Below are 24,450 nucleotides of genomic sequence, written 5' to 3'. Positions count from 1 at the left end.
ACCTGCACGTGTGGAGGACGAGCTTCGTTCTTCCGACTACCTGTATCAGCACCCCCATGTGTTTTGTTTTCCTTTTTTGGTACTGAGGATCTAATCTAGGGGTGCTTGGTAGTCACATTCCTGGTCATTTCTAATTTTGAGACAGGTCTAAGTTGTGGGGCTGGCCTTTAATTTTCCATCTTCCTGATCAACCTCCCAAGTTGCTGAGATTATAAGTGTGGCCACCACGCCTGGCACCTCAGTATGTTTTATAACAAGCAAATAAGTGAACGAGCTGATAAACAGCCAGGGGCTCCCCTGCTTCCAGGGCTACTACCCTTTCCTATGAACAAAGGGATGCCCCCACCTGCTGGAGGTGGACATGGGGCACCAGGTACCGGGGTCAGCCTAGGGAGGTATTTCTGACACATGCCAGAAAGCAAACCAGCACTTATGAAAGCACCCCCGCCCCAGGGTCTGCCTGGGAGGAGCCTCTGGCATTAAGCAGCTGGCTAAAATCCATAGCCATGCAGCATCGACAGTGTGCCAGCAGCTCTGCTCATCCCTGGGGGAACCTTGCTGGCAGCGAGAGAAGCGAAGGTGCCCTAGGCCTGCTATGCTCCTCATCTTTGTGTGTGACCAGCCCAGGCAGCCTGGAGGAAGCAGCCTAGCAATGCCCAAGGGGCTGGCATTAAAGTACCTGAAGTCTAATCAGAGGCACCCATTCCCTTTCTAGCCAGGGAGACCATAGTACAGCCTAGTGCAGAAGACCTGTAAAAGACAATGAAGCTTCTAGAACCTGAGACCCCATGGTGGCCAGCGCCTCCTCCCTGGAGCTGCTATGACCAGGTAATGCTCTCCTTTTTAAGATCCCAAACTCTGTTTCCTGCCATTTCTGCCCAAGCCCTTTCTCTTGGAGACCCACCAAATTGTGGGACTAAACTTTTAGTGTCCTTTTCTATAGAGAATTTTTAAATAAATTAAACTCTTTCTTGAGCTGGAAAATACAGGAAATAACAATTTAAAAAATGTTAAGTAAGGAATCCAGTTTGGGAATGAAATGACAAAGTGCACACTATGCAGGTGGGAGTGACCAGCCCTTCTGCTGGAAACTGTGAAGGGCGCATCGTGCCTGAGCCAGGCATGGGCAGAGCCTGCCATTAGTAATGCAGCGCAGGTCCAAGCCAAGTCTGTTCACAGCTAAGAGAAGATGCGCAACTGTTGGACTTTCCAAAAATTCAATGAAAACATGTTAGGACCTTAAAACATTATTGTTTACTTTTAAGAGGGTGACAACTTGCACCCCCTGCTCAAGAAGAGCAGGTCCAAGCCAAGTCTGTTCACAGCTAAGAGAAGATGCGCAACTGTTGGACTTTCCAAAAATTCAATGAAAACATGTTAGGACCTTAAAACATTATTGTTTACTTTTAAGAGGGTGACAACTTGCACCCCCTGCTCAAGAAGAGCTGCTTGACCTGGGGAGCATTGTGTGTGGAAGGACATCAGATCACAAGGTGTCTGTCATTCTCCCGAGTGTGGACGACCTCTCCCAGAACTCTGAAAGGCCACCGAAGCGGAGCAGCTCTGCAGCTGGTTGATGTCTGTCACAGTTTATCACCTCTTTCACGAAGACTTTAATGAGACACATCGTACGGGAATCAAAGAGCTCTGACAGTTCCAAAGACTGAAAGCAAGCATGGAGTCTTGATTATTCCGTCACAACAATCAGCGCTTCCAGACTGCTCACTGCGCTGGACTCATCACCTGAAAGGGGTGACACTCCGTCTACCGCCCCAACCAGGGCACTCCAGGAGGTGTCATTAGCACCCACGTTGCATGCAGACACTGGGGTGCTCTGGCCCTAGAGTCTTCTCCAATTTACCCATCACATCTGACCCTCACTGGCGTTTGTGGGTGTCTACTCTTTGCCAAGAACTATTCCAAGGACCCCAGTTCTCTTCTCACAGTAAGGAAGTCATGGCATCCTATCTGTGAACACCCAAGGGCCAGCTCTGGGTGGGCTCCCTGAGTTCTGGGTGTACCATCCTGTGTCTCAGAACGTCTCTCCTACCCTACACACGCACCAGTCCTCAGGGCAAAGAGCAAGCTCTTTCATTCATCACCCAGGGGACCTGCCAGCTTTGCATGTTCCTCAGGGACTCAGATCCAGATGTGAGCTAAGCACCAAGTCCCTGGAGCACAGTGGTCATGCCACTGCTCTCTGGCTGTGGCCTCTCCTCATTCTCTCTGCCGTCCCCTGCCCCCTGCTCTGACTTCCTCCACACTCCCAGCTCCTGCCTCTTTGCCAGACTTCCTGCTGGCCTGGAGCAGAGCCACCTCTTACTGCTGCCCCCGTCCTAACTTGTCCGCCCCATTCCTGCACAGTCGTGGGTTCTTCCATGTTCTCAGTCAGTTATGAATACCCAGAAGTGAGGACTGTTGGTAACCCACACCCATGGGCTGATGTCACGGCCTCTGCTTGGAGAACTGACTTGTGCTGGCCCTGACAGCCCGAATCCTAGAAATCCCATTCTTCCTGTGGAGCAAGGTAAGGACACATCTAATTCAACCTTGGAGGCTGACCAGGGCAGTTCTGTGAGAAGGCCCATGGGCCTTCAGGGTATGTCTGCAGTCAGAAGCACCACATGGCCCATACCCAGGAGCCGTCAAGGCAGGGTGCAGGGCTGCGTTTGTGATTTCTCTGCTCCCCACACACTCCTGCCATCTGTCCCGCTCACTTCCCTCAGGTGCACCCACATCCCACACACAGGTGCTGCTGGCCCACCCCCAAGCTTCTTGGACCCTGGTGGCTCCAGCAAACAGACCCATGGCCTGGCCTGCCCTGGCCTGCCAGACACCAGCACTTTGTGTTGAGGAACCGGCCTCTGGCCTATGTCACAAATGAATAATCTATTTCTCTCTGTGGTGAGTCCAACCAAAAATCCAGCTACAATGCCTCCACCTGCTGTGCACCTGGCACTGTGTGCAGAAAGCCACCGGAGGAACTGCAGCACTCGTCACTCCTGCACCCACCTGACACTGCTGGGCTTCTGAGCCTGCCTGCCTACGGAAGGCTCCTTCCGAGGCCTCATCCTTAGCAGGCAGAGGATGACCCAGGAGACGGTGGCACACCTGTAGGATGTCCCTCCCACAGCTTCCTGGAGGGTCCAAATGTGCTTGGCCTGGCTCACCTTCTGGCGCAGTGGCAGGTCCTCAGGGCTCTTGCCAGCCAGCTCGTCGTCGTCATCGTCCTGAAGGAACAGGTTGGTAGGGATGATGCCCTTGGCATACTTCTTGGTGATCTCCACGAAGTCGTCCAGTGCAATGTAGTTCTTGGCTGAAGTACAGGAGGAAAGAGCATAGTGTGCTCCACACTGCCAACACTATGACTCTGACACGGGCGGATGAGGAAGGGGATGGTGGCTTGGGGCCCAGCTGGGACAGGAGCCAAGATAAGGATCAAAGTCCCTTCCCTGGGTGAGATTACAGATGGGGACCAGCCACATGGAGTGAAAGTGCAGGCATGTAATGTGCTAACCACCATCCCTGCCCCTGGCCACATGCCCTCCTCCATCTCAAGTGACCAGCCATCCAGCTCCTATTGCCTGGAGTCCACTGGGCCTCTGGGCGCAGCGCCACTGCTTTCAATAACCTACAGCTCCTGTGCCCTCTGACTCCTTCTCTCTCTCCTGGGCCCTCCCCAGGGCTCTCATAGCACTGGTGACAAGCCACCCAGGAGCCAGCCACCATCTCTGAGCCTCCACCCAACATGACCCACCGAGAGCCTAACTAGTGCCCTCCACCCAGCACTCATCTGCTAGGAGCCTAGTATGCACTGGGCACACTTCTAAGCCTGGGAAATACTTAGGAAACCCAGTGTGCCCAAGTCCAGGCTCACATGGGGAAAACAGACACTAATCAAGGGCTGGGAGTCACCGAGGGCTTCCTGCATCCGTGTTGGAAGTTCTCCTCCAGGTTGGCCCAGGAGGTGTGCAGAGGCATGAATACGAGGGAGTCACAACTGTGAACACCTCTCCCACCAAGTCCTTCTCCCACCATGTATGGCCTCTGCCTCAGCCTGCCTATTAGTGCTAAGCAACCCTTATGTTCCCCTGAGGAAGGGTACAAGAAATGAAAAAGGACAGGTAGGAAGGAGACACAGAAAGGAAAAGGAGGTTGCAACTATAATGTGAAAGCCTTACGCTGAAGTTCCTCATACCTATCCTCCCCGAGTCAGTCCTCCTCCCAGGCCTGTCACTCCCAAATTTCTGAGAAATCTACCAATCTTAAAATTACTGCAAGTTCACTCACAATCTTAGTTACTATAAATCCACTCACTTATAAAAACTGCCCTGTGGAATGTACTAATGTGTATATTTTTAGAATAAGCAAAAAGATATATAATATAGGTACATTCCAAACATTATCTATAGATCAGAAAGAGAAGCCAAGGTCAACCTGAAGATCCTAAGAAGAGATGGACCTCTATGCCACCCTGTGATCACCAGGATGACCACCCCTACGCACCTTCCCATGCCCATTCCTCACAGTTGCCTTTGAAAGAATAGCCTGAGACCCCAGAGGTGCTTCTCACCCTTGAGAGAGACCACTGTCTGAGAATAAAGCTCCTCCATCTGTAAAATCTGATGCATTCTTAAATTCTTTTCTGCCTTGTGTCAAGAGCCTGCACAGTCTGAGCAGACGTCTCTTCTGCCTCTGCAGACCTCCTCAAACCTCTTACAGTGATACCCCCACCTGTCTTCTCCAGGGTGGCAATCCCGGGATCTCCAGACTGCAGAGACCACCCCACTGCGGAGATGGAGCGATGTCAAACTGGGCAGCTGCATGCAGAGGATTTGAAAGTCTCTTCTAGTTCTCTGACCCCAGATACCCCAGCTCAGCAGGTCCCCAAACTTCCATCCCCTCCTGTGCAAGCTCTGCTTCTCTACCCACTGCCTCCCAAATGCCCAGGCTCAGGCAGAGTTCTGCACACACCTACTGGTCCCCTTTTGGACCTATGCCCACGCTATTCCCTCTGCCTGGAGCACCTCCTCTTGCTGTCCATGGAGCTAACTTCCTCCTCACCCTTCCCAACTCACTCAGGCACCATGGATATGGGCTCCCACACCTTTGCCTGCCAGTCTTTCTCATATGGCAGGGACAGTCACGTTCCAGGTATTTTTTGCTGGAGTATGGTGAGCCTGGTGGGCAGGGTCTAGATCCCAGTGCCCAGCGCTCTGGCACCTAAAGGGACAGGACCAAGAATCTATTCACATCCCCCAGAATCTTGGTTGTGGCCCAGGCCTGGGATCCACATGAAGGAGCCAATGTTATAGCTGAGTGGTGGGTGGGAAGCACTGATGCTGGGGTTGCCAGGTGTAAGACAGGAGGCTGTACTCACATTCACTGCTGACCAAGCGCTCGAGCATTCGCCTCTGCTTCTGCAGGGACTTGGGAATGGGGCCTGGCTGCACTCCTCCATCTGCCAGAGAGAACATGGATTGAGAATAAGGGCTGTTTGTTTCCTTGTGCCCTGCAACCCACCAAACACAGGTCCTCAGGTTCCTGGGGGATCACTGAGCTGTGGGGACCCAGGGTTTGGGGCCTTCATGGCAGCCCAAGTGTCTTGCAAGCACCACACGTCTGGTGGTCAACTCTGATCCTCCTCATGAGGAGGCTGGGGACATGGTTACTGCATCCTAGGAACACCACCCTCTTTGGTTGGCACTGCCAGAGCACAACCACCTTTGGCCAGCATCATCTACTGGTTTGGTTTTCCCACTGAGCAGTGAGCTCCCCAGCAGTGAGGACAAGGCGTTTGTCACCTCCGTGTAGCTGGCCCAGACACAAGAAGGAGCTCAGCATGAGTTTGATTAATGACAAACACCTGAGTTAGGATTCACACTGTCCTTCTGTCAGCATGCTGTATGTACCTCTACTGTAGGCCCCAGTCCCCGTAAGGCATGCCTGGCCCCCACAGAGAAGGTCCCAGGAAGGCCCAGTGCTGGTGACGAGGCTGGCCTACCGTGCTCGTTGACCTGGTCAACGTTCTCCAGCAGCTCCGACACAGCCACCTGCTTCTTCTTCTTGGGGTTGAGCTTCCAGTACATGACCAGCGCAGCTTTGCGCACAGCCCTCTCCAGGTCGGTCTCGGAGGAAAGCTGCTTCACCTCTGGCTCATTCTCAGAAGTGATGCCTGACAGACAGAGGCAACAGTAAATCCTCCCCCCACCCATCTCAGTCCATCAGCGCTGCTCTGAAAGGGCTAGGGAAGGCAACATGTAAGACATCCGTCAGGTTCCTCTGGCTGCCGGAACGTGGCCATGGGAGCCCAGCCCCCACCAGCACTCACTCTCCTGGCTGGGGTCCAGGTGGTCTGGTGGCAGATGGCTCAGTGGCCACTGTGTGCAGGTGTGTTAAGGCTTTCTACCTTCCTGGCTTACTCCCTTCCCCCATTATCCTCCGAGACCCTTCTGAGCAGGTACTGATATGGAGCTGAGGCACACAGCAGGGCTCCAGCTTGCCCACGGCCACAGGGTACGAGGGAGACAGAACTGCCTGAACCCAGCTCAGTCTCCCTGCACAACTACCAGCTGGGTGCAATGGCAGGGCCGTCCCTACGTCTACAGCACTTCAAAGGCACAGCCCCTTTGGGCAGCCAAGGGAGCAGAGTCACCCACATGGCCAGCCCTTTCAGAGAGAATAGTGGTGAGCAGGGTCCACAGCTGGTGCTAGCTGCTTTCTCCCTTCACCCCACTCCCACCCGGGACAGCAGCTGCCTCTTCCAGGGGGGCAGCAAGACTTGGGAAGAACCACTTCTCCTTTTAGACACTTCCCAAATTTTCTACACAAGCAGGATGCCATAACAACTGGCCGTCCCTGACTGGGCTCCACTTCCCCAATACCCCTCCTTAACTTGGCCACCTCTGCCCCAGCGCCCCCCCCCTTATGAATTATCATCAGTCCACCTCCTTCTACTGTGAGCCCAACTGAGCATGTCTTCCTGGGCCTACAGTCCCCAGCTGTTCTGCAAAACAGGATGGAAAAGCAGCCCAGGGAACCAGCCATCTGACCACAGGCTACGTCACAGGCCTCTGCTTTAACACTGTATAGCTGGCCCTCCTCAGCTGGCTCCAGGATACAGCCTTCAGTTTGGATCACACCCAGAAGGGAAGATGGCTATAATTAATTACTGCCTACACGGACACCATTAGCCAATAGGCAAGGAAATGGCTTGGTTTGTTAAATTTCCCATATGCCCCACAGTGTCTCAAACGATAAGGCTACTAGCCCAACACACTACTCATTTTCCAACAGTGTCACCAGCACCAAGTTTTCCCATTATCATCATCTCAGTTGTCCATTTAGCAAGCAGCACTACAAACTGCTCATCCGTGAGGCAGCTGTTGAAGTCCCATGTAGACTCACCTTTCCTGTCCGCCAGGCACCTGCGAAGCAGCTTCACAGCCTCTCTCCGGCCCTGCTTGGCTGCCAGGATTAGCCAGTCCACGGCCGTGCAGTTGTTAAGCTCTTCATCTGCATCACTGGCTAGTCGCAGATAGTGTTTTCCCACCTGCAAGCCAGATGCCAATCAATCTCGCCTTCTGGGACACTTCTGTCCTTGCTCCTGTCAGCCCACTTCTCTCACCCCTCCCTGTGTCATCAGACCAAGAAGAAAGATGGTGGAAACGGGTCCCCCCGGGTGCCTGCACTAGGCTGGGCTCTTGCCCTTGCTCCTCCCCTAAACACTGTGAGGCAGGTGTAGAACCCTCTACAGAAGAAAGAACCACAGGGTCTGTACTGCTTAGATCTTCGTTGAGCTGCTCCTGCCCACCAAGAGCCCAGGGATGGAAACTCAGAGCAGTGACAGTCCACAGATCACCTCTCAAAACAGGTGACTAAGGAAAGGCAGGGCTGGAGAGAGGGCAGCCAACCCACGGCTGTACTGGCTCACTGGCCATATTTTTTTTTAAATAAAGTTTTACTGGAATATAGCCAAGGCCACTCATTTACATATTGGACGTGGTTGCCTTTCCTGTGATTCATCATAAAACTGGTTAGATATGACAGAACATGGAACCCAAAATCTTTACTATCTGGCTCTCTGTAAACAGGAAAATGCTTGCTGACCTAGTCCAACCCTCTCATTCTCTGGTCAAAGTGAGGACCAGGGCAGAGACAGAGACCCAGGCAACAGGCTGTAGAAGGAACTTCAGAGTACAGAGGGGCAGGGTGAGCCACTGCTCCAATAGACCTCTGGGGCCTCTGGCAGCCCCCTAGGAATGATGTGGTGATCTCCCTCCAGGGTGGGCCAGGCAAGCCTGGAGACAGAGGTACCAGGCACAAAGCCCTGCACGCAGCTCACTTCCTCACTCCGCCCAGACCCGCAGGTTCCCCACATGTAATGACAGGGAGTTGGACTCTGGGAACTCCCCTCACCAATGTTCCAGATGCTAACAGGAGAAACAGCAAGAAGTATGGGGACAACATGGTCCACACAAGGACCAGGTGGGAGGTCTTGGAGCTGCTGACCTGGGTATGAATCAAGGCTCTGTGCCTCCTGGTTGTGTGAACTTGGACAAATTACTAAAGCTCTTTGGCCTTAGTTTCATTCAAAGAGAGTGAATGATGATTCCCACCCATAAGGACATCACAAAGATAACCTGAGATGACCATGACCTGCTGAGGTCCCCATCCCCTCTTCTCTCCCCATGTACCTCCTTGTGTTTTGGTTCCTGACACCTGCTAAGCTCTCTCTATCCTCAGGACACTTTGTTCCCGTCTTCTGTACTACCTCAGGTAAGATGGTACCTCCTCAAAGGACACCAGGACCCTCTGCTACTTCCTATATCAGAAGTATCTGTTTACTTTTTTGTCTGTTCCTTCCATTTACCTGTCACCTCCATGAGGACAGGGCCCCCATCTGTGTGGCACTGGGTCCGAGGCACAGGCACAAACCCATCCCAAGTCAATGGTCACCTCTCTGAGAGCTCTGTGCACTGCTTTGGTCAGGCACAGAGAGTGGCCACTCAGAGACGAGAGTGAGCAGCACAAACAGTGGGTGGGGCACCGAGCAAGTGGCTACAGGAAGGGGGAAAGGGGAGGGCATCTTAGAGGAGGGGATGCCCAAGACGAGGTGTAAGCTGGACCACAGGGATGACCCCAGGAGGGGCCAGGGGGATAATGCTGCAGATGTGGGTCAGACCAACATGGCTGGGGCATAGGCGTGCTGGTTCCCCAACCCCTCATGGTCTCCTCTGGGCTGCAGAGCTCTTGGCGAGGCCTGTCCCTCTGTGGCTGTGTCCTGAGTTCCCAATGGGACTTACCTCTGTCTGTGCCTTAGGGTCCCCAGCCTTGGCTTTCTCCAGGACTTCCTCAAATGGGATTTCCACATCTCCCTTCACAGGCCCTTTAACAAGGGAAAATAAGCAGCATGTCATAAAGTCAGGCCTTGTTTGTCATCCGTCAGAAGAGTGGAGGGGCAGCAGGATGAGATTTCAGAACCTGGTGCTGATACTGTAAAATCCAGGCCAAGAGCACCAGAATCAATGCAAAGACAGAACAAGACTAGGAAGCAGCAGTGTGCTTTCCAATTCTACAAACAGCGCCAGAGCAGTGACCATGAAATCTACCATGTGCAGTGATTCTCAACAGCAAAAATGGGAGGCAGAGAGACAGGGCACAGTCCTGAGTCCCACTAATATTCCCCTCAGCTCAGGCCTCTCTTGCTGAAGCTCTAGAAAATCTGAAGGCTCCATTTGAAAGACCCTGGCCTGAACAAAAAGAACCTGCACCAGGACTCAGCATGCCAACAAGTGTCACCACAGACAGACTGCAGTCAGTAGATAGACATCTTGATATGAATGTGTTTTGCTGATAGTGAGTGTCTTAGTCTGTCAGGGTGCTATGACAAATGCCATAGACTGGGTCACTTAAAACACAGGAATTTATTACTCACAGTTCTGAAAGTTGGGAGTCCAAGATCAAGGTGCCAGCAGATAGGGTCTGGCAAAGGCCCAGTTTATAGTTTACAGATGGCACTTTCTTGCTATGTCCTTGCATAGAAGGGGTAAAGGAGTTCCAGGGTGGGGGTCTTTTTTAAAAGGGCATTAGTCTCATGTATGTGTCCTCTACCCTCATGACCTCGGCAGCTCCCAAAGGCTCACCTCCTAGCAGCACTGCGCAGGGGGTCAGGAGGCCAGCATGTGAACTGTGGGGCACAGCATAGGCTCGCTCAGTGTCCACACTGCACTGCAGGGAGTTCATCACCTCAGGGGCTCTTAAGTCCTCTTAAGGGGGATGTGCTCAGGTTTCCTAACCTTCCCCCTGAGTAAATCCCTTACTTTATAAAATGGTACCACAGACCAATATGTGCATCCCCTTTTTATCCTTTGGGAAATTATTTTCCTAACAGCTTCTTCAATTGAATGACTCGTCAGAGAGCTCATGCTATATTAATCTTTCTAAAAAGTTCCCTACAAAAGCATCATATAATTACATCAATTTCATTACAACCTTATTGACATGGGTATCACAATAATACAGAGAGCTTTTGGAAACAATTCATTTTTACCAGTTCCTTTTCTTGATTTAGACAGACAATATTTAAGGGCCAACACTCAACTCCACAGCTTGACTCCAACCCCTGCTATGCTCCACGTTGGCAGGTGACAAGACACCTTGCTCTGGCACATGTGAAGCATGATAGGAGCTTGGCAGAGATGAGCAGGCTCTCACCCTCTCACTGGTTCTACAGACTGAAGGCAGAAGTAAGGGACATGACACATGGTCCCCAGTCACAACACACAGAGGGCCAGCCTTCCTCATCCAATTCCTCTGGGGCTGTCCTAGCACAGGTCTATGCCAGGCCCCTTCCTCAGGGCACCCAATGGTCCAGGGGAAGGCAGTGGCAGTGAAGTGGCCTAAGATGACACAAGCTGCCAGGTTCAAAGGCGAAGGCATGAGTGCCACATCCAGTTTGGAAAGGATAGAAGGAGACTGGGGATGACTCAAAAGTGCAGGTGGCATTAATAAAAGCACAGATAGAGCATTAATATCCAGAGTATATGAAGAACTCAAAAAACAACACAAAAAAACACAATAACCCAATCAGTTAAAGGGCAAAAGAACTAAATAGACATTTCTCAAAAGAAGACATACAAATAATCAACAAACACATACAAAAATGTTCAACATCTCTAGCAATTAGGAAAATGCAAATCAAAACTACTGAAATTCATCTGACTTCAGTCAGAACGGAAATCATTAAGAATACAAATAGTAAATGTTGACAAGGATGCAGGGAAAAGGTACACAGTACCTTTTGGTATTTTGGTAGGACTGCAAATTAATGAAATGGGAAAAGGGAAGAACTCCAGATAGCAGTATGGAGATTCCTCAAAAAACTAGGAATATGACCTCCACATGACACAGCTATCCCACTCCCCAGTATATATCCACAAGACTTAAAATGAGCATACTACAGTGGCACAACTCGCAATAACTAAGCTGTGGAACAAACCTAGATGCCATCAACAGAGGACTGGATATACCCAACGGAGCCATAAAGAGGAACAGAATTACAGCATTCGCTGATAAATGAATGGAACTGGAGGCTATCATGGTAGGTGAAATAAGCCAGTCCCCACAAGTCAAAGATTGAATGTTTTCTCTGATATGCAGAAAGTAATCCAAAATAAGGGGAGGGTCAGTTAAAAAAAGATCAAGGGGAAAAAAGGGAGAGAAAATTTCATCAAAATAGAAGGAAGACCAGAAGAGTAGACAAGGGGGATTGAGAAGGAAGGAGGGATGGGAAAAGGGAAGAACAGTGGAATGAATGAACGAATTTTCCTATGTACATATGAACAGAGTACAATGAATCACAACATCAAGTATATCCACAAGATACTAATTTTTAAAAATCTATAGATAAATTACAGGGATATCAGTAGAGTAGAGGGAGAGGAGAGGAGGAAGGGAAGAAGAGCTGGGGACCAAATCAGAGCAAAGCATAGTCCATGTTTTTTTGATCATGTCAAAATGTATCCTAAAGTTATATATAACAAGAAAGAATAAAAAATATTTACAAAATAAAAGTGCATACAGCACATCAGGACCCTCTGATGGGGCATGTGCTGGTGAGAGGAACTGGAAGACCTCCTAGGGAAGGCGCAGTATCTCATACACAAGGGCAATTCTCCCTGCAGAGTTTTGGGGTAACTTCCCTCAAGGATTTTACAAAACAGTGGTTTCAGGGCCCCTAAAGCAGCATTGAGGACACCCACACTTCCCAAGTGGCCCACTGTGCCTTTCTTGCTGTCGGCTGCGAGGTAGCCCTCCAGGAGCGGTGTGGGTGCAGTCCATCCCCCTGGGTCTACTGGTCTCTAGTCCTGGTTTCTGATACAGCGCTGCAGTACAGCTCAGCAAATGCTGAATCAACAGAGGGATGAACAGATGGGGGCCGAGAAGGGAGCAGCGTGAGCAGGGCCCTTGGCGTTCATCTGTCTCCCCAAATCCTAGCACAGCCACAGCCCGGCACGCACTTGGCTTAGTGACTGAACTGCCAAGTTCAGCTCCCTTCTGTAGAGGAAAGGTGAAGAGAAGGCACCTTCCCTCCCATCAAGAGTGTAGAACTACCCCAGGCCATGCACCACAAGCCTCTGGGTCCCGACCACGCTGGCTTCCACTTTCACATTACTGTGGCTATCTAGATATGCCTGAAATTTCTGAATGCACATCAAATGCTCTTAAAAGAACACGATTAGAAACAGTCATTAAAGATGCTGTAAGGTGCTGCTGTCACCTACTTCTTTACTTGCTGGCTCTGCAGGGTCCTTGGCCTCAGCATCCCCCTATCCCTCTCACAACACCAAACACATGGGACTGTGGTGATAGAGAGCATAAAGAACAGAGAGGGCGTGTGTGCTCTGTGGCCAGAGCATAGTGCTATGGCCTTGTCCCAAGAGGACACCTGGGACTACCCTGGACCAAGGGGATTTCCCACACTGGGGGAAGCTGAGGTTACCCTGGTCCAAGGGGCTGCTCCTCATACAGGGCAGTTGGGGCCACCTTGCATGTAAGGGGTGTGCCATCAGCTTCTGTGACACTGACTCTGGCCCTGGGAAAGAACACAGTGAAGGATCCTTGTAGCCCTGTCTTCCTGGGCTGGCATGGAGACAGTGGGTACTGGGGCAGGTCTTGCCCAGGGAGTTGCCCTGCCACCAGGTCCAAACAGAATGTGTGAACCCAGCCCTCATCCTCACCCACCAGTGTGAGTGCCAGGAGCCAAGGGAAGCCAGCTGACAAGGCCCACCCCCAGGGACAGCAAGGACAACTCCATTCTACCAGGACAGGTGGAGACATCAATGTTGACAGGGGGAGGCTTCATGGAGGAGTTGACATTGGAGGCTTGGAATGCAAGTAGGAGGTTAAAGTAATAAACAAGAGGCATGCAGCCAAGTTTCCAAGAGGCCCGGAGGCCATCCCGTGAGACTCGGAGGCCCCTGCTTCATGCCACGTCAGCTTACAGCTCAGGGGTCACAGCACAAACACAAGTTGACAGCCAGGTCAGGGAAAAGCAATGTATGTAACATGCATTTTCCTAAGTCAGTAACAGTGTGACCCCAGGTGCTGCTAGTGCTATGGCTGGTTCCTCACTCCACAGGTGTAAGGCTTTGCATCTAGTCCTTATTCACATCTGCCCTGGTTCTCTGACCCCTCCTCATACCCACTGCCTGGGACCAAACTCTGAACCCTGCCCCTGGGGTCCCATCTCAGGCTGTGCCACCGCAGTCCACCTAGGGGCTCCTGAGGTCACCCTGGCTTCCTCCTTTCCCTGTCCACGCCCAGCCACCAGGCAGACTGGCCACTTCCCTCAGACTCCAGTCTCCAAACCCTACTCTCCTGCTCTGTCCCTTCCCCAGTCTTCCCTAGCACAAGTCAGCTCCCTCCCCTATGGAGAGCCTGCCAGCCCCTCATGCTCATAAGAACACTGTTCCTTCCCCCACCCTCAGGGCCTGGCTGGCCTGGCTGACCTGGGCCCCCACACTCTGACCTTTCCTCTGTCTCAGTCCCAGCTGTACAACCCTTTCATACCTCCCTCTCCCTCCCAGGGCACCATGATCTTGGAACTTGGTGTTCAGTTCTTCCTGCCACAGCCCAGTGTACCCTTCCAGGAGTGTCTCACTCCCAGCCTTGGTCAATACTGGGTGTGCTTCCTGGCAGACCAGCCCTGTCCACCTCAGGGTCCTGCTAATGTCCTCATCACCCATGTCTCTACAGGTACCCGGCATATGCCATCTGGCACTAGTGGATGGGAGGCCATGAAGACTCAGACTGTACAGGCTGGATGCCTGCTGTGGTCCTCCAGGGTCTGTAGAAAGGGCACCTCACTATTCTGCAGCCTTGACAGTGAGCAAGTCCCCTGAGCGCATCTCTGAGCACAGACTGTTCCAAGAGCCTCTGTCTCACCTCCTATCTTCCCACCAACTTGGGCTATGGTCCTCCCTGGGAGGCTCAGAGGCTCCTAAGAGGTCCAGGGGAACAAGTGGGAAGAGGTGAAGCCAGGGCCAAAACCCAGGCAGTCTTGTGCTTGAATCAGGGTTCACCAAGCCTAGAGATGCAGGTCCACGGAATGGTTTGCTTTGCATCTTCCCACCTGTGCCAGGTCAGCCTCCCTGTGCAGCCCCAGGTCCTCAAGGTTCTAATGCGCCCTATAGTAGTACCACCCCCAGGATGTAATTGCTTGTTTACTCCTATTTTCCATTTGTTCAGGGGCTGAGCCTTGGTCCTTCTGTCACCAGAACCTGTACAGACACCATTCTGGGAATAAGCCAACTTGTTCTGTGTATTTCTCCTCAGGCACAGCCCACCTGAGGCACCAGACACACAGCAAGGGCACATCCTTGGTCACCGTGTAACTGGCAGCCCATCATGGTGAGTGAGCATACACTCTGAATCTGTTCAAACTGTCCCTTCCCAGCTGGGGGTGGCGGTCCTTAGCATCTCCTTCCCTCCATATTCTCTTCTGAAAAATGGGGTGGCACCAGTGCCCAGCTCCTAGTGCTGTTGGGGGTAAGTGGTTAGTGCACTTAGAGACTTAAAAACTTGTCCACTGGGGTGAAAGCATTAATCAAATATGCACACTTGTGGTTGTTTCCTATGGGCATTTTAATTCATCACACCTGTGTTAGGTGGACAGGTGAGATAATTAGTTGAACTTACCATGGCAGATATTCTGAGCCCTGCCCTCGCCACCAGCCCTGCCTACTGTCCCATATCAGTGACCAGGGAAGGAGAGAGGAGCTGCACAACAGGGACTTAGGGGCTGGGACCCTCCAGGTTGTCGACCACCAGCTGACTTCCCCATCTCCCACTCAAGGGCAGTCAGAGATCACATCTGCTTCCTCACAGTGTACCTGAAACTCATGTTCTTAAAGCCCATCCTCTGTGGGCTATACCACATTACCCCAGATTGAAATCCTGTTTTCCAGTCCTGGGTTCTATCTCTGTGGCCACCAGGCAGCAGAGAGGGGATAAGACTTACAGTCAGGTAGATCCCAGGCTCAGATCCTTGTCCACCCAGAAACATTAGAGACAAAGTGGAAGAACATGGGCATCTTCTAAAAGAGAAGCAGAGATCAAAAGAGCCTGAGGTGAGGCTCATCTCCAGCCCGAGCTGCACAGGAAGCCCAAAAGCCCTCCAGCTGTGCTAGCAAGGCTGCCAGCATACAACAGGAGGGGCAGCACTACTGGGTCACCTATGGACAGGGCAGGCACACAGAGAGCTACAGCAGGTGCACACCACAGGTCCAGGGCCTCTGCATGAGTCGGGTGAGGGCACTGCTGATGGGGTGATCTCTCTAGTTTGCTGGTTCTTTCAGGGAAAAGAGAAGATGGCAGGGCTGGTGTGAGCTGGAGAGAGGAGAGGTAAGCTGGCCAGGGCAGTGGGGAGTAGGACTCCTTCTCTCACACTCCATCTCCCAGAGAACAAACGGAGCCTCATATCCACCCAGCCTCTGAGTAGCCAGGGAGAGTCCAGCATCTGCCGAGGGTGGTGGAGGCCAACGAGGCTGCCTCCCCACATACTTTGTAGTAAATAGGTCCCAAGCTGTGATAGAAGAGATTCCACACTAAGGACTTGACCCAGCCCACACTCTTACTCCCAAATGCAGCCCTACTCTTTGTGACCAGCCTCCCCGGGGAGGGGGGGCACAATGAGCCCAAATGATCTACTCCACACACGATTCAACAATGCTCAAATATAAACTGTGAAGTGCAGACAGGTGCCAGGAAACAGCAACACCAACTGGAGAAGTGCCAGCTTAATACATGTCCAGGGCCTAAGTCAATCCTCATGGACTGCGCCATGAGGCATGTCTGTCCTCACAGAACCAGGAAAGCCAAGTCCACACTCCACACACAACACTTGTGTCCTTTACTGAAAGGCTCCTTCCAACTCTCAGCCCCTGCAGCCCTGCACTGCCCTGTTCCTCTGCCCCTCGTCTTTGCTGATGCTGTTCCTGGTGCCCAAATCCTTCCCCACAGCCTCACCTGTGTTGTATACCAACTGTTCCTCTCTGCCTAGTGTCTATCATACAGAAGGAATGGAACAAATGCTGCTGCAGGTAAAGAGGCAGTATCTCCACAGCAACTAGTGGTCACAGAATGAGAACCACATTAGGGTGAAGTCAGTGAGCCTGGGCCTCATCATCACCCACTGTGGACATGTCCAGCCTGTCACTGCGAGGCACAAAGCACACTTTCAGCTCACTCACCCACAATGCCATCCCGCTAAATACCCAGGACACTTCTGAACCAGGGACCCCAGCAAGATGGGTTCTGCCTCTGCAGACAGCAGTTTTCAAACTGCAGTTTTTATCCATGAGAAGGCCATGAGGTCAATTTAACTTCTCAAAAGCAGCATTTATTTTTAAATCAAAGGAGCAAAGTAGAGAGAACATCAGACCAGAATAGGCAGTGAGGGTGATACTGCTCTGGAATCTTGTTCCCAAGCATGTGAACATATGTGTGCACGTGCCATGCTGCAACAGAACGTGTATTTCCTGCTATGGGGTCAAGGTCAGAAAGTGCCAAAGGCAGGAGAGGCTTTTTGTAGGTGGCATTTCAACAGGTGAGATGGGGGTGGCATATCTGAGGCAGAGGTTCCCACATGGGCAAATGGGAGGTGGGAAAGCATGGAGGCAGATTAGGGGAACCCAGAAAGGCCGTGGTATGTGGGTAGTGGGCCATGAGAAGTAACACAGCTTTCAACAAATACCCCAGCAGCTCTTAAACCTGGGGTTCTGAACAAGTCTGCAGGGTTTAAAGCAGGCCCCACATGAGTCACTGAACAGCCACAGCCTGGGTTGAAGACTGCTGGGCTGCCTGGCCCTGGCCCTGACCCTGACCCCTTACCGGCTCCATCCATTTCTTCGCGGCTCCTGGCACGAGCGGACCGAGGTTCTACTAGAGCAGCTGCTTCTCTGACACCTGGGCCAGGGCCAGCTTGGGGTCTGAGAGCCCGGGGTGCCTCACTCCTCTCCTCTTCCACTGAGGCAGTGGCATTGAGCCGAGCGCGGGCTGGGGGCTGCGGTGCTGGTGGAGGTTGTGGATTGGAGGGGCTCAGAGGAGGGGTGCTGGAGTCCATCTTGCCTGTAAGAAAAGCAAAGGGTCAGACACACACACTGGTCCCCAACCCAGCTTGTGTTGGCTTTTAGTTTTTGGAAAAGAGCCCTGTGGGAAGCCCCGTGCTAAGCAACTCCCTCAAGGGTGTCTAGGCTAACACACAGGCAGCAATTCTAAGCTCTAGCCCTCCAGTCTAAGGCTTTAAATCCCAAGTTCCCACCTTACAAAGTCAAGCCATGAGACCTTAGAGTTTAGTGTCCTCATCTGAGAAAAGGGGATGGGAATGACAACATCTGGAGATGATCCATGTGAAACACTGAGCATGGGCTTGGCTGTGGGGACTGAGTGGGGGCTTTCAAATGATGTTACTCAACATCTACAAAAGTGACCTTATTTGGAAAAACAGGTGTTTGTAGATGCTAATGAAGTTAAAGATCTTGAAGTGAGACCCTCCTGAATTGTAAGAAGAAACACATTCAGAGAGAAAATGCTGTGCAAAGAGGGCTAGAAGCTAAAGTGATGCAGCTACAAAAGAAGAGACCCAAGGATTGAGGGCTACCATAAGAAGCTGAGGAGAAGTAGGGAACAGACCCTCAGAGTTCCCAGAAGGGACTACCACAATCCACACCCTGACCTAGATTTCTGCCTCCAGAATCGTTTGTGGTACTGGGGATGAACCTATGGGTGCACCACCACTGAACTACATTCCAGTCCTTTCTATTTTCAAAGTTTTATTTATTTTTACAGTGCTAGGGATGGAACCCAGAACCTCACACAAGCTAGGCAAGCACCACTACTGAGCCACACCCTCAGCCCCTGAGTTCTATTTGAGACAAGATCTTGCCAAGTTGGTGATCTTCCTGCATCAGCCTCCTGAGCTGCTGGAATTACAGGCATGCATAACCATACCTAGCCAGAACTGTTGGTTTAAGCCACCCAGTTTCGGTGATTGTTTTGGGGGGCTCTGAGAAATAAGCACCCTGGTGTAAAGTAAAAGTTAAATAAATTGAAAAGGCTTAGGGGAAGGATTGGCAGGACAGGGATAAGAGTGGGGATGGCACACAACTGGTGAACCCAGATTTCTCCAACCAGATCTGCCCAGATCCAGCAAGTTCTAGACCAGGCCCAGGGCACGGAACAGGAATCACAGAACTTCAACACCTCAGCTATTAGCACTTATTAAAAAGCAAATGAATGCACACAGGGTGGTAGTGGTGTAAGAAGAGACTTCTAGAACAGACCAGGGAGCACAAAAAGTCCATGGAACATGTCACGAATGGGGAAGAGCTTGGTCAACAAAGGGGCCCCCTGCATGCTGCTTAGCAACATGGAAAACAGTGTCAACAAAAGTCAGAGTAACTGCAAGTTACAGACCATGGGGCAGAAAGCTCTAGAAGATCCTTAGCCTCGATGATATTCAGGGAGCACAGACCCCTAACTGTCAGGCCCCATGTACACTGTGGGGCACGGGGAAGACTTCTCAAATTCCCAAGTGATCCTCCCCATACACAAGGTGCATCTCTTCATCAAAGATGAGGAAACTGAGGCACAGAACGGGGGGGCTGATAATGAGGAAATCTGTCTCCCAACCCTTATCTGCCAAGGCCCTTGCTTTTGGCTCTGGACCCACCAAGCTGTGTGGTCCTGAGAAACCCAAGTCCCTCTCTGTACATCAGTATCCTCACCTGCATATGAGGACATACCCTGTCCTTGGGCTGACTGTGAGGACCAATATGACTAGAGCTACATGAGTGGCCAGGGTTCTGGGCCTAGCCCCAAGTCAGTGGTGCGGATGTCTCCTGACTAGTCACTGGAAAACAGGAATGGCCGCAGGCCTCATCAGTCCCAGATTATTCCATTTTGCTCCATCCCCAGCTACCAAGGGGGCCTAAGGATCAGATCTGTGTCCAAAGAACAATGTAGATTTCAATCTGAACATTCCTCCCTCAGAGGGACTGAGTCCTTATTTTAATTTAGTTTTGTTTGTTTTGTTTTTTTTAGTTCTTTTAGAGTCCTTATATTAAAACATTACCGGAACAATGTTTTAAAACCGAAGACTGGTCAAGACTCGTGAATTTGCTTGGAAATCAATGCAGGGCTTGGTGCTGTCTCCAAACTTTGAGCTTCTGGGAACTGGCAACTCCTGGAAACCTCATCATTTAACTGCATGTGCAGACCCAAGGGCGCACGTGGCCAGCCAGGGGCAGAGAAAGTGAACTGCACAGCCCAGCACACGACGCAACAGTCATGCAGGTCACCAGACCATCCGAGGTGGCAAAAAAGGCCATATTCTGGCTCGCCTTCCCCCATGGCTCCCCTGCCTCAGAAAAAATGCCACCATCTCTAACGGCAGAAGGGCATCTTACCTTTACTGAGAGCTAGCTTATGGCAAGGCACCTATATTAATAACAATGGCTCTGCTCTCAGTGCGCCAAACACTCTTCCCCAGGAGTTCCTCCTAGCCAGGTACGAGAGCATCCAGGTGTTGCTGGTGTAGCACCTGTTTCATCTTCAACCCTCACCCCATTTCACAGACTAGAAAACTGAGATGAAAGATCTGCTGAAACAGCTCACAGAGCTGAGGTTAAAATTCAAATCCACACTTGTGTTCCCAAACCCCAGCAAACTCGTTTCTGAAAAGAGGCCTTTCAAGCTCCCTCCATTCTCTCCTCTCAGGTCCCTTCCCTCCACAGCATTGGCTGCCAGTCTACTACAACAAGTAACTGCCCACTCCCACACTCTGCTCCACAGCACCCCTTCCGGAGTCCTTCCACCCCTCCTGGACAGTCTGCATGCTGAGCTCCAGAGAAACCTTTGCAGGCATCTCCCAGATGCCTCCCTGAATTCTTTGGCTTCTTCATCTGCTCACAGATAAACACACGCAAGTAGGACTCTCTCCATCAGCCCTTTTCTGCTAAGAGGTAGGAGGTACAGATGACATCCCAGCCAACAGGATGCAGTTTTAAAACCACAAGCACCATGGGGAATGGCTGCTTAATCTGTCTCAGTTTCCCCATCTGTAAAATGGGATAACACCTTCCATGTCATGGTGAGGAGGAGATTCCAGGTGTGATTGAAGAGAAAGTGATCTGCAAACTGAGAGTCATTACTTCCCCATTCAGTTGAAAAACACCTTATAAAAGGAAAAAGCAGCTCTGGTTAGACGGTTGGGTCAAGTATTATATACATTGCATTATAGTCAAAGTAAATTTTTTTAAAGCAAAACCTCTGATTAGTAAGAATGGATGAATGCAGGAGGATTGTCAGGTTCCCTGAGGAATGATCAAGCCTGATTTAGATCAAAAAGCTGTTATTTTAACAATTCCTGGACATGGTTGCTCACAGGGACAAGAAGGACCAGAAAGACCAACAGAAGAAGGACCTGCCTGGCAACTGCTCCTTTCTTTTCTGACTAGTGCCACTAAGGCAGGGATAGCAGCTCAGGGTACACACTGGTGGCTTAACATAAGACGGGCAGAAGCCTGAGGCAGCCAGGCCTTGGAAAGGCACAACAACTAGGGACTGATGTGTCTGGGTAATCTTAGGCAAGTCCCTCTCAAGGCTTGGTATCCCTGACTGCAGAGCAAGAGCCTCATCGCCCCACCTCTGACCCCTGCTCCGGCACAATCCCACTGCCATTACGGCCACAGCAGTAGCTTGGAACCCAGCATTGTGTAAGATCCCAAAACTCAGAGTGGCTAGCATTCTTTCCCTGTGAGCACCAAGGCATATTTTTATCCCATCAAAACACAAACACCAGCACCAAGAAGCTCAGCTGAGGAGTCGCCACCCCAGAGAGGGTTGCTCCAACACAAGTGCACTGAGGGGTAGAGCAGAATGACCATGTACAGTCTTCTGCCCAGAGTGCACTAACCCTCACCTGGGCCAGCCCCTGTTCTGCTCTGTAGGGGGGTCCCCACCCTCTAGAAGCTGAATCCTGGGAAACTGGCCTGCAGGAAGCCAAGATTACGACCAGTGCCTCCAAAACCAAGATCCCAAGGTGGGGGATCCAGAGAGACATCTGTAGGGCTTACACACAGGGGTGTCCCTCCAGCAACACTCTTTGGCATTCAGAATGATCTATAATGAAATATGCAGTCCTCCACAGGGTACAGCACTACACTGCTATTAAATGTGATTATGTATGTGAATGTTTACAGAAGGGGAAAACGTTTGCATAACACTGATGAGCAAGACTGAAGCAGCATAAGATATTATTCTGGGTCTGTTTAGGATGAAAACAAAATTCATTTGTAAAAAAATATAGAAGAAAATGTTAACATTTTAAAATGTTAACACTTGCTATCTCTGGGTAAAGATTATGGGTGATTTTAACTCTTTAAAAATGTATTTCCCTAATTTTCTATAATAAATATACATTGTTTTTGAATTAAAGAAAGATATTTTAAAATCTGTCTGTGACTGAGTCCAAAGGAAGTGGGCCCAGTAGGTCCCTGGACTGAGGTGCCCACACTGGCCTGGCCCGACCCAATCTCCTGGCACAGAACTGCACCTCAAGACAAGGGCACAAAGCCCTTGGTGGCTCCCAGGTACCTATTTTTGCCCAGAGTATTAAGGGCCAAACCAAGGAACGTTCCAGCTCTCCCAATGTGGCAAGTTCACAGGAACAAAAGGAGACTCGAACTGGAAATGCCCTCAGTTGCCTGGCTCAAGCTGTTCAGCAGGCATAGACTGAGGACCTGTCTCACACTAGGCACTGTGCTGATCCTCCTTGCCCTAGAGAGGATGCATCCAGAGCCAGTGACTGAGCAGTCCAGTCTAGATGGGCGGACAACAACAAAGAGCAATGCCTGGGGCTACAAAGCACAGAAGCAGGTCCTTCACTTAACCATAAGAAGGGGCAGGCTAGGGACTCTGCAAAAGCCTGGCTGAAGCTCACTTCAGAATAATCAGGCCTGGAGCCAGGTAGGCAGCATGAGGGCATTTGTGTGTGTTTGGGGGCATTCCAGCAGGGGATATACCCAAGAGAAGAGGAAGCACACGGTCAGCAAGTCAGCAATGTGGCAGTCAAAGTGCAGGCAGAAGAAGAGGCCAAGAGAGCAGAATAGGTCGCAAGGGCCTGAACAAATGCCAGGCTTAGGAGATGGACGTGATCCCACAGGCCAGAGGGAAGGAGACGTAAGACCACCAGGCTGTCTGGAGTCAGAGGCAGACAAGGTAGTCCAGGGAGGAGGCTGCAGGCCATCTAGGGAGAGCTGAGGGCTCTGGATCAGGGCAGACATGGGGCACAGGAGGTCACAATGTGAGGAACAAGGAGGCACAGGGTGGCCTGGCTGATGGCTGGGGATGACAGTCTACTTCCTGAGGTGCAGAGCAGTGCCATACAGAGCAAAAACTCCCTACCTGTTGTGGTTCTTCTAGCCACCATTACAGACCATGTTGGCGTCTATCCTACAGTGTAGGCATTTCCAGGGGCCAAGACTGAGCTGGGTTCCCCTCTGTGACCAGACCCAAAGGCCTATCCAGCCCTGACCTAGAAGGGGCAGGGGAAGCCACAGCGAGAGCCCCTCTAACCACTTCTACCTGGGAAAAGTGAGGGGAGTCTCCCAGCCAATTCTTGTGTCTGGGGGGAGGACAAAGGACCAGACAGGAATAAAGGAACCTCTTTCTAGATCCCTGGTCAGATGGAGAGGGCTTCTGTGAGAGTCGCAGGCCCTGGAGACAGTGAACAGGAGCAGCCTGCACCCAGGGTACCAGGGAGGGCTCCCTGAGTGAGGGAGGGATTCTGGCAGAAGGGAAAGTCCTTTACAAACCATAAAGCCCTGGGCCAAATGCCAGGGGTCACTGTTCAAGGGGAGGGGAGCAGGGCGCACTCACTGGGGGTGGGGGACAGAGGGCCTGGCTGTGCTGCGGATCACCTGCATGGTCCTGGGCAGGCACCAAGCCGGCCAAGACTCCCTCACCTCCTGCCTCAGATGGGGACTGTAACTCCTCCCGGCTACTGAGGGTTAAATACGCGGGGAGTGGGGTCCTGGGGGAGGCCAAGTTACTGCCCGAGCTTCTTCCTTGCAATTTCATCACATCAACTACAAAAGATGGGGCGAGAGGGCACTGCTCCATCACACCCAGAGGGCGGGTCGGAGTCTCCGGGGAGCGCCCATCTATCCGACCAGAGTCAAGTTTAGGTCGGGGTCCCACCCGGGCCGAGTCCACCAGGCGGGGTCGCCGGCTGCCACTGTCCTCAGCAGGGGGCACGGAACTGCTGTCCCGCTCCCAAAGGGGACCCCTGCCCCGGCGCCCAGCGGGTCCGGCGGAGGAGGGGCCGGCCCGGGCAGGGGTCGCCTCCCGCGTCGCACGGCGGGCGGAACCCCGGGCCCTCCACCTTCGGGGAACTTGCGGGAGACTTCGGGTCTGGCCACCCATCGCCTCAGAAGGGGAAACTGAGGCGCGCGGCGGGCGTCGCCCCTCGCCTTCCGAGACCCTCCCCACCCCGGCGCGCGCCCCCCGCCCCAACACTCACCTGCCGGCGAGCGGGCCTCACGCGGCGCCTCAGGCCTCCGGGCCGGTCGCGAAGTTGCTCGGGAGCACAGGGACGCGCCGGGCCGGGACAGCGGCGGCGGAGCAGGCGGAGCGGGCGCCGGCCAGCGCGGCCTTGGGCCCGAGGGGCGGGGCAGGAGGCGGGGCTTCCGTCGCCCTCCACTCGCGGCGCGGCCTCGCGGACGCGGCGCCGGTTCTGCCCACTGAGCGGCCCGCACGCCGGTCAATCACCGCGCACCTCCACCAATCGCGGTGCGCCTCGCCTGCAGCGGCCGTCTCTTCCCTGGCGCCTCCAGGACCGAGGGCGCCGGGAGGGCGGGTCTGGCCCGCCTACAGCGAAAGTTTCCG

At 52.3% G+C, this 24,450-nt stretch overlaps 1 protein-coding gene across 1 annotated transcript in view; it reads right to left on the bottom strand.

Moving 5' to 3' along the window:
• WFS1 (wolframin ER transmembrane glycoprotein) overlaps positions 1–24,222 on the bottom strand; it is a 28,237-nt gene extending 4,015 nt beyond the window's left edge. Inside the window, exons 1-7 of the mRNA XM_079153796.1 lie at positions 24,086–24,222; positions 17,395–17,631; positions 9,306–9,388; positions 7,408–7,552; positions 6,005–6,175; positions 5,381–5,461; positions 3,171–3,316 (exon numbers count right to left, since the gene is read on the bottom strand). Coding sequence (XP_079009922.1) covers positions 3,171–3,316; positions 5,381–5,461; positions 6,005–6,175; positions 7,408–7,552; positions 9,306–9,388; positions 17,395–17,626 — 858 coding nt within the window. The 5' untranslated portion in view covers positions 17,627–17,631; positions 24,086–24,222. The remainder of the gene's footprint in view (positions 1–3,170; positions 3,317–5,380; positions 5,462–6,004; positions 6,176–7,407; positions 7,553–9,305; positions 9,389–17,394; positions 17,632–24,085) is intronic.
• Positions 24,223–24,450: the final 228 nt, after the last annotated feature.

The sequence above is a fragment of the Sciurus vulgaris genome (assembly GCF_902686455.1).
Source record: "Sciurus vulgaris genome assembly, chromosome: 9".
NCBI lineage: Eukaryota > Metazoa > Chordata > Mammalia > Rodentia > Sciuridae > Sciurus > Sciurus vulgaris.
This window is presented reverse-complemented; position numbering and strand designations above follow the sequence as displayed.